We start from the raw sequence: 10,165 nt of genomic DNA on the forward strand, positions 1-10,165 counted from the left end.
ACTTTATGGAGATGCAGATTTAATTTTCCAACAGGACTTGGCACCTGCACACAGTGCCAAAGCTACCAGTACCTGGTTTAAGGACCATGGTATCCCTGTTCTTAACTGGCCAGCAAACTGGCCTGACCTTAACCCTATAGAAAATCTATGGTGTATTGTGAAGAGGAAGATGCGATACGCCAGACCCAACAATGCAGAAGAGCTGAAGGCCACTGTCAGAGCAACCTGGGCTCTCATAACACCTGAGCAGTGCCACAGACTGATCGTCTCCATGCCACGCCGCATTGCTGCAGTAATTCAGGCAAAAGGAGCCCCAACTAAGTATTGAGTGCTGTACATGCTCATACTTTTCATGTTCATACTTTTCAGTTGGCCAACATTTCTAAAAATCCTTTTTTTGTATTGGTCTAAAGTAATATTCTAATTTTCGGAGATACTGAATTTGGGATTTTCATTAGTTGTCAGTTTTAATCATCACAATTAAATGAAATAAACATTTGAAATATCTAAATGTCTGTGTGTAATGAATGAATATAATATCCAAGTTTCACTTTTTGAATGGAATTACTGAAAAATAAATCAACATTTTGATGATATTCTAATTATATGACCAGCACCTGTATCTTTCATTTTTTTCACGTCCGTTTGACTCAGTTTGAGTCAATTTGACAGCCTGAATACAACCTTTAAATGTATAATGCAACTGCAAAACTGTGTGCTTCTTTCTGAGATCGCTTTTTCCAACAAATTTGACAATATTTCTCCGGGAGTGCAGTAATAAACAGTGGAGGCGCTGATAGTTTGTTGGTCTTAGCAACAGTAACTAAGGGGGCGGGGCTTAGCGAAGGGTCAATTGTCAACTTGATTACCTTGATAGCTGTTATTATATATTTATAAATATATAATTATTATTATATTATATAATAATATTATATATTATAACCGTTATTACTGTTTGTGAAATAGATGGATTGACATTACAGTATTATATTCAATACAAGAATATAAAAATCAACCTCAGCAACCTTTGGAGAACGTACCAGATGATAAACATCTAGACAGTTCAGATGTTGGACCACACACACATACATTGGGTTTATTTTGCCTTTTCTTACTCTCCATTCAAACTTGTTTTTCTTTCTGTTTCTTTCATCTGATGTGAAACATTTCTCATTTCATGTGCATTTATTTGATAAACTGAGGACAAAACTGAAGAGTTGCAAGGTCATTTACCCTCCACATCCTCAAAAGCTATGGTGGCAGTGTCTGCCAGTACTGGTCACCAAAACAAGAGTCATAATCCACGATAAACCGACTCTTGAATTTCATATACATTCACATATAGTTAAAGTACCTAAGAAGGAGCATGAAATGAAAATGAAGATCTTACAAGCAGAACTGGAAATGAAGATGAAGGAGAGAGAGATGCAAATGTCTCAAATATCACAACAATGCATGAATCTGAAATAAAAATTGTTTTATTAAATCATGTTGGATGTTTTGGGTGTTTCTTTAATATATCAGACAAAAAAATACACTTTTACTTTTAAATAAATACATTGATTTGCTCATTACATGTAAAAATGTATCTGATCCCAACAGAACTATGAAAACGTAATTTCAAAAATAACTATTTAAAGTGACACAATGCAAAAGCATCTCTGTAGGCAAGTCCTTCTGTGTGGTCTGTTGTAAATGGTGGTACATCAGGATTGTCATCTTCTTGTATTTGGGGATGTGGGCATCCATGCTGATTCAGGTAGCAGGTAACAGCTGTTGAAATGATGACAGTGCAGCATCGAATTGGAATCGAAGTGTTTTCAGAAGGCACTGAAAAAAAGTCTTTTGAGCATACCCACTGTCACCAAGCATCATTCCCTTGTGATCTCAGAGAATACAGAGACGTGCAATGATGTTGAAAACGGTAACTAGGGAGTGCATAATGAGCACCTGCAGACAGACTGCTACAGGCTGTCCTCTTTGTTTAACAGATGAAAGACTGGGTTCCAAAAGTGAAATAAGCTCCATAGCATTTACTTTCTGCTTTCGAAAAGGTTCCGAAAACTAATTTCATCAAAACATTGCAATGGGTCACTTCTGTCAGCAAGAACTTGCCTAGCTGGTGATTTTCCTTGATCTTCATTGACGTACTCCAGGTAATCCATGTGTCTTCTTTAACAAACAGCATTAATCTGAAATTAAACCTGCCTCCTGGGTGGTTTAATTTAAGCCTCAATTTAGTCCTGAAGCATCTCTAATCTTCCTTCAGGAAATCAGCTTAGTTTATTCAGACTCTAGGCGAAGTCTAGGACTATTTTACAACATGACAGAGAAAGCAGATTTCTGTTAGTCTGTGGTAAAAGGCCTTTTCAGTCTAGGACTAGCTTTAATCTCTGCCTGGGACACTTCCCCATAGAGGAAAGGTTATGACTTTAGTTCTTCACATAAAATAAAATGGGAAAACGGGCTACCAAAAAGGCAGACAGAGAAACAATACAATGACAGCCCAAGAGAGCAGACAAGATGGTGGACGTCAACCACGATGGTCATCCGTATACAGGAAGTCACTTGAACAACAGCCTAATCAACATCAGGAAGTGAAGCCTTTGTAGCAGAATTAGAACCATTTTTTCGTTTTAATTTAGTTTCTTGTTAAGACTGTTGCTCAGCTCAACAGCAGTAATTTGTAGCTTTAGAAGCCCTGGGGTGACCAAGCCTATACTTTGATATAGTTTTTAGACAATTTAAAGAAAAATCTTGTTGATTTTTTTAACATGCTTATATACCAAACAAATAAAGATATACATAGACAGATAATTCAAATTATTGCATTGCAAACATAGTCAGCAGTTGAAAATGTGTTTAAAAAGTGTAAAAATTGGTCTCTGGTCAAAATTCAATATACAATTTCCCCCAGAGTAGGCACCACGTGTGCACTGTGCAAGTGAACGAGTTATTGTAGATCTAGTCTTGGCATTATCATTTGCACGTATTTCAGCTACTGAATTGCACATAAACTCCATTTGGGTAGGCTAAAACTCAGTATACAATATTTCTCAGGACCCCTTGGTGCCTTTGTAAAAAATCGGGTGAAATTAAGGCACTGAAGGAGTTAATTAGTTCATGTGCTCCTGCGCAACACACACACTGCTGTCTAAATTCAAGATCCTCAGCAGAAAGCTGGAGGAAGTCTGGATTACTGGTGCTTCACCGCTGAAAGATGCATCTCATCCTTTTGCATGTGTAGCCCATTTACGTTTTCATTTAATTGTGTTTAAACTGTCAGGGATCACACGAAAAGAGTCTCCTTGTTCTCTCAGAGCTACTTGTGGTTGTTGGTTTTCAACCAAGAAAAGCAGCTTTTCTCACCCGCTGGCTCCGTCATCACGGGATGAGCCTGCAGTGAAAGGTGGGGCCGAGTTCATCACGATCATGTGCATTCTCTCTCTTTGGTATTTTCCTGATTTACTGATTGATTTAGCTTAATTGCAGACCAAAACCATCTAATGATAATGATGAACAGATGTAGGAATTGTGATTTAGCTGTAAATCTGTGGGTGTAGGCCTCATGTCTGTAGTTTCCAGGAGTGTCAAAATCTTTATCATGTTTAAATTTCAAAAATGCACTAACAGTAGAAGACCCACAACCTGAACCCAACCATTAATGAAAAGTAATTATGGAATAATAAAGCTAATCTATACAGCTCGCAGCTTTTCTGCATTCACACTCTAACAAACTGTACCAAATATCCTTTTCACTTTAGACACACCAACATGTCAAGCTCTTCTGACACTCTACAGTTTTGCTTCCCCACCCACGGTGACTCCATCCTCAGCAAGATGAATGCTCTAAGAGAGGAACACCGCTTCTGTGATATCACACTCCTCCTTGCGGGTCCACAAGGCGCCACTGTCCAGCCTCTCTATTTCCACGGTCATAGAGTTGTGCTTGCAGCATCCTCTGATTTCCTACGTGACCAATTCCTGCTCCACGAAGGCCAGGCTGAGCTGAGAGTGGGTGTAGTTTGCAGTGTGGAGGTTGGGAAGAGACTTCTCCTGTCCTGCTACACCGGGTTGTTAGAGGTGCGATATAATCTACTATTTATCAGAACTCTTTACAGTAAAAACAGAGTGGAATATCCAGATTATAGCCATATCCACATATTGTTCTGTACTATGAATATAAAACCCCTGCAAAACAGAGTGTCAGAATGACAGGTTAAAAGAAAAACATCAAGAGATACAGTACCAAAACACAAATAAGGAACATATGACAACAGAAGAATGTTACGTAATATGAAAGTTAAAGATGACTGAGAAGACTTTACTCAAAGGTTGTAGTTCTGTTCTTGCTAGTGTGTTTAAAGTGTGCAAGAAGAAGAATTAATCTTTTACTGTTACTTTTTCCTTGGTTTCCATTATATATTTTTGCAGGTCCCTCTGAGAGAGCTGGTGAGCTACCTGACTGCAGCTAGTGGGCTCCAGATGAGTCAGGTGGTGGAGAAGTGTGCCCAGGCTGTCTCCCAGTACCTCAGTCCCACGCTGGCTTTCTTGAAACTGGAGAGACACACAGAGGAGAAGGAAATCCAGGAGCCAGAGAGCCTCACAAATAAGGAGGAAAGGGATGTAGCCCACCCCAGCATCCAGAAACCAAATACTGAGGAAGAGGGAGTGGTTGTTATTAAAGCAAGGGTCAGGCAAGGAGCCAAGGTGGATGGTCAAGAACTGAGGGAGGTCAGAGATGCTAGGAGGGTGGTTATAGCTAAGAAAGTGTTATCTGAAGATACAGCGTGCTGTCTCGATACTCTGGAGTCATATCAGGATAAGTGCATTACAGGTGCCCTAAGATGTAAGCTGTGCCCTCCTACAGCTGTCAGAGATCATGTATTCTCCACACCCAGAGGAAGTTCTGCTCAACATGAAAAATTGCTGGACAGTTCCCACAACCAAGATAAAGAACCAGGGGAAGAGCAAAGTGAGGAGGAAGAAATGTTATTGCTGGCAGATCAACTGCAAGAATGTGGAGAGCTGATGGACTCAAATCTGTTTTGTCTCTCTGGAGCACATCTGCCAAAGAGTCAGTGTTCTGGAAATGAGCTGACAGAAGATTCAGACAGCATATTGGTCCAGAGGCCATACCTCTGCAGGAGGTGTGACAGAGTCTTCCAGCACCTAGAGAGCTATGTGGGCCACCTGAAGGAGCACAGACAGTACTTGTGTTTGGTCTGTGGGAAAGGCTTTTCCCAAAAGAGTAACCTGACCCGCCACATCCGCGTCCACACTGGTGTCAAGCCTTTTCGATGCCCGCTGTGCCACAAGACATTTTCCCAGAAGGCCACGCTGCAAGACCACCTCAATCTGCACACAGGGTATATGCCCCATAAGTGCAACTACTGTGCTGTAAACTTTGCACACAAGCCAAGTCTCAGGCGCCACCTGAAGGACATTCAAGGTAAGAGTAGCCTGCAAAATGTGCTTGAGGAGTCTGTTGACTGAGGATAAAGAAGTTAATGCAGTTGGTCTTAATAGTTTGTTTCGATATTATTTTTGGCGCACGTCAAATATGTTGTCAGAAAGCTCAATAAGCTATGTGACACACATTACCGTGATTTGGAGGGTTATAAAGATGAGGCATTTCTATAAAGACAAATGTGTTACATTGATTTTTTTTATCTCATTTTTTTATCTCAATTTCTGCTACAACAGTGTCTGCCATCACACTGAGAATCACTGAGGTCATGCATTCAGTGGATACAAGACACTATTAAGTCCTGTACAAACGTAATGTACAAATGTTCTTACGGTATATGATCTGCCAAGTATAATAGTGAATGCAATCTCATATATGGTTGACTTTGGCATTGTTTCCAATATCTTTGAGAGTGCTCTTGCATTTTAAGAGTGTGTACAGCCAACTACCATGAATGTGTGCCTCTGTTACCTCTACAGCCAAAGATCATTCTGCTTTACCATGAAGATAAGCTATATGTAACTATGTAAACTATAAGAGAGAAAACATTGTAAGTCAGTGAACATGTGAACATTGGTGTAATCACTGCATCAAATTCTGGAGAAAACCTTGTTACTTGAAAAAAGAAATAAAACTCCTTTTTATTTTTAAAAGACTATTTCTTGGCTTGTTTGTTTAATCTTTGGACAAACTGAACACTGTAAGATAGTTCAATTCAATACAGGCAGTGTGCCTGTATAAAAATGAGGCTAGGGTTCACAGACAACCATTGCTTCACAATTTGACTAGGCTGAAATTTTGTGTGGTTCGCTGAGCTTTACATTACAAAGGAGTGGGTTTTCCCGCGTGGCTGAAAGGGTTTCCATGCTCTCTCACTCCATTATTTCCCTTCACATCCCTCCTTCTCTCCTTCTTTTATCCTCTCGTCCCAGAAATGTTATAAGACAAAATACTGAATTTGACATGGTCCATGCGCACATACAGTAGGCATTTGGGTCACCTCCATTATGAATGAGAGACAGAGAGGTATAAAATATGAGGAGGATGAAGGAGTAGTGGTAGATACAGAGACAGGGATTAATAGTGGTAAAACTGATTAGTATATTGAGAAAATGTCATTTTCTTTGGTCTTATGGAAATTAAAACATTTACGTATCCACTTATGATGAGCTGCAAGGAAGGAGCATGAAGATGAAAAAGCAGCACCTGCCCCGCCCTCATAACCACCGCTGAAATTCTCTTGAGCAGTGCCCACAACCCCCAACTGCTCCAGATGAGCTGAGTAGAGCCTGTACAGCAGGTAACAGATCAGACTGCAGTTGTACAGGTGTGAATATGTTTAACTGTGTGAGTGTCGCGCAGCTTTTTCCTGAATAAAAATGGCATTGCTCCTACCAGAACTATCCTTAATAAATAAAGCTTAAAATATTACAATGAAATGTACTTTTGTATAATATTTCTCTCAAGCTAAAAAGCACAATCATCTTTCATTCAACCAACTGCGTGAAATACGAAAATCATCTATTCAGCTCAGCCAAGGAAGCAAATAAGCTAAGAGTCTACAGCCATCATCTCTGTGAGGCTGTATTGGGCACAGTGGTGCGAGCTAAATGCTAACTTAAATTCAGCATGCTAAATAGTTCACAATGACAATGCTAATGCTGGTGTTTAGCAGGTGTAATGTTTACCATGCTAACATTTGCTAATTAACAAAAAAACACAAGTATCACAGTATCAGATCAACAAAGAAATTGACCTGGTGGTTTTCTGACAAGATTACAATTTGTCCTTTTTAAATTGCTGTATATGGCAATCCACACTATCACATCACTGTACCTGTGCAGTGTCTTTGCTCTTCTTGCTGAAGTTCTGTATGAATTCCACTAGTCCATGAACCAGTAACCTCACAGCCAGCATCACCCTTTCCAGCTCCTCCCATGATGGCCCCAGGGCATCTGCACACAGATCAGCAATACAGTCTGTTTAATAGAGATGCTTACCACTGTATAAGGTCTCAAAAAGGCTCAGGTATCGGTAAGCCTGAGAATTTAGCATGTATCAGAGAGCATTTAGATTAGACATCCTGATGCCATTAAGTCAGGGCAAGACCCTCTAGCTGACTTTTGGACGAGGGACACATGCACTTCCATCATTATCTCTGTTATACAGTAAGTATGCTAACTAAAAAGGACACCAAAGTGAATACCTTTGATGGAGTTCCCTGTGTGAATAAAGGATAAAATAACAAGAGTGCTAGCGGCTCTGTAAGGGCGTACTTAGGCACAGCCAGTGCTTTGAGCTAAACACTGCATCTCTCATGTTAACATGCTCACACTGACAGTGCTAATGTGTTGATGTTTATCGGGTAATGTTTACTATGTTTACTATCTTAGTTTAGTGTGTTAGCATGCTAACATGTACTAATTAACAAAAAAGTATAGCTGAGGCTGATGGGAATGTCGTTGGTTTTGCAGGTATTCAGTATTGTAAAATGTTGACCTGAACTAGATTACAAGTCATCCTTGGAATGGAATGAATCCATCCAACAGTTGTTAAAGCATTTTCACTAAAACCAAGCAACATGTGCGCAGACAGTGGTTGGACAGTACTTTGTGTAGGATCATTTCTATGAGACACAATTACACGGAGGTGCTAATAAAAAAATTAAACTTTAACTAACTGTTGAGACAACGAGCAGCCATCTTGGATCACGAGGTCGGAGGTAGTGCGGTTCTCCTGACTTTCTGAGTTGGAAATCCAACTTAAGGGGGTGTTCCAGTTGAAATTTCCGATTGAAATTCCACCTTCCCGGTACAACTGAAACGCACCATTTTATTCTTTGTTTCCTGTTTTTACTTTTGTGTTTTCCTATTCTCTATTTTCTGGTCACTTCCCTTCCTGCTCTTGTTTTGTCTTTGTGATTTTGTTGAGTGTCCTACCTGTCTTAGTGTGTGTCTGTTTGTATTTGTGGATTTATTGGACTTTGGATTATAGTCTGTGCCACTTGGATTTGGTTGCTTTAGACTGCTTCCCTGCTACCTGTTAATTTTGTTGTTTCTCAATAAATATTATACTGCATCTGATCTGCTTGTGTGTTCTGTAATTGGGTTACCAGCCTGCTGCCAACCAGGCCACTAGCCACCAGTCATTGCACTAGCCTATTAGCAACTCACCTGCACTTAGTTCAGTTTCCTGCCGGATCCTGCCCTGGAGCCACCTTCCGTGAAGCACTCCAGAAGGAAGCGGGGCTCTCACCGATCCCATGCCTCTCCAAACCTCAGCGCCCTAGAGTCTCCGTGCTCTGCTCCACGTCCACGCTGCTGCCCAGCTCCAGCTGCTCAGTGCCCCAGAGACTGAGCTGTTCAGCTTCCCGGAGATTCAGCTGATCAGCACTCCAGAAGACAGACTGATCAGAGCCCCAGAGACTTTGTTGGCCAACTCTACCTAGATTCAGCTGTCCAGCATTCCAGAGACTTTCAGAGACAACCCTCCAGATATTGTGCTGACTAGCACCCCAGAGACTCAATGGATCAGTACCACAGAGGTACCACCTGTCCTGCCTGGTTCTTCTCCTGGACTCTTGCTCCCAGTGTCCAGTCGGCAGCCCGGCAGCCAACACCTGTTCCTGGTTCTTCACCGACTGCTGCTAAGCTGCAGCAACATCCCCTACTGTACTGCTGCAACTTGCTGTGACTGTTGAGGAACTGCTACTTCCTATCCCTGCTGAGCTGTAGCAACATCCTATTCCTGCTGAAATACAGCAGTCCCCAGTCATATAACTGCAGGTACCCCTGACTTTGCTGAGCTAAAGCAACTCCCTGTCACTGCTGACCTGCACCAATTCCCTGCACCTGACTTGCTTATGATTTTGGCTTCTCTGCTGCAGAAATCCCCTGAGTCAGAACTGTAGTCACCCCTGCTGAGATGCAGCAATGTCCTTTCGATACTGAGCTGTAGCATTCCCTAGAGCTAGAATGCTAGACCCATGTCCCAGAGCTACTGCAGCCTCTTGTTTCCCTGGCTCCACAAGCTCTTCCTCATAGCTGTCGACTTTCTGTCCTGAGTCTGGTCCTGCACACCAGCCATCAGACTCTGGTCCAGGTCTTAAGTCATGTCACTGGCCTCCAGAGGGGTTTCACCTTCGCCGCAGGTCTCCAGAGGGTTTCTGCCTCCGCCAGCCGCCAGGTGCTTTCTGCCTCCGCTGCCACACTCCAGTGGATTTCCGCCTGTGCCTCTGGCCTCCAGGGGATTTCCACCTCCAACACCGGCCTGCAGTAAGTTTTCTTTGCTGCCAGCCTCTTGGTTGCAGAAACATTAATTTGTGCTTTTTAATCGCAGGATAACATTAGATCGTGCTGACATGCTGAACACTGACTGGTCACTTTATTACCTCAGATAATGCAGTTAATTCCAAACAGTGAGACCTTAAGGTTTAAGTACTTTTTTATTTACAGTAATGCTATGCAGACACATCACTTGTTACCACGGAAACATGTGCCTGTTGACATTTTCACCAACTAAAGTAACTTTAAACTCTTAAAGTAACAACCTGCTGCATGTACAAATGGCTTGCTACAACAGTGATGATCAGAGGGAGTGCTGACCAGGACGATCCTTCTATATCGTCAGTCTCCCCCTGTCTTGCTGCCGGAATAATGCACCATGTCATATTGGGCTCATTAAGGTTGTCTCTGG

At 41.7% G+C, this 10,165-nt stretch overlaps 2 protein-coding genes across 2 annotated transcripts; one reads left to right on the top strand and one right to left on the bottom strand.

Annotated features, from left to right (window-relative positions):
- Positions 1-1,460: 1,460 nt before the first annotated feature.
- On the bottom strand, positions 1,461-8,766 carry LOC119915073 (roquin-2-like). The gene is made up of 3 exons (XM_038734648.1): positions 8,644-8,766; positions 7,307-7,425; positions 1,461-1,773 (listed from the first exon to the last, which is right to left on the bottom strand). Exons 1-3 carry the CDS (start codon positions 8,732-8,734, stop codon positions 1,756-1,758), a joined length of 228 nt encoding a protein of 75 aa, XP_038590576.1. The 5' UTR covers positions 8,735-8,766; the 3' UTR covers positions 1,461-1,755.
- Positions 3,775-5,882, top strand: LOC119915074 (zinc finger and BTB domain-containing protein 6-like). The gene is made up of 2 exons (XM_038734649.1): positions 3,775-4,083; positions 4,435-5,882. The coding sequence occupies exons 1-2, from the start codon at positions 3,775-3,777 to the stop codon at positions 5,494-5,496; spliced, it is 1,371 nt and encodes a 456-aa protein (XP_038590577.1). The 3' UTR covers positions 5,497-5,882.
- Positions 8,767-10,165: the final 1,399 nt, after the last annotated feature.

This window comes from Micropterus salmoides, unplaced genomic scaffold, assembly GCF_014851395.1.
Source record: "Micropterus salmoides isolate LMB-PRFRI ecotype aquatic unplaced genomic scaffold, ASM1485139v1 Ms_hic_scaffold_20, whole genome shotgun sequence".
Lineage (NCBI taxonomy): Eukaryota > Metazoa > Chordata > Actinopteri > Centrarchiformes > Centrarchidae > Micropterus > Micropterus salmoides.

Excerpts from the sequence above, each read along its gene's own strand:
- LOC119915074 (XM_038734649.1), top strand. The coding sequence starts at position 3,775 with ATGTCAAGCTCTTCTGACACTCTACAGTTTTGCTTCCCCACCCACGGT. Across the intron at positions 4,084-4,434 it reads GCTACACCGGGTTGTTAGAG|GTCCCTCTGAGAGAGCTGGT; the intron begins GTGCGATATAAT and ends ATATTTTTGCAG.
- LOC119915073 (XM_038734648.1), bottom strand. The coding sequence starts at position 8,734 with ATGGGATCGGTGAGAGCCCCGCTTCCTTCTGGAGTGCTTCACGGAAGG. Across the intron at positions 7,426-8,643 it reads GGAAACTGAACTAAGTGCAG|ATGCCCTGGGGCCATCATGG; the intron begins GTGAGTTGCTAA and ends ATCTGTGTGCAG.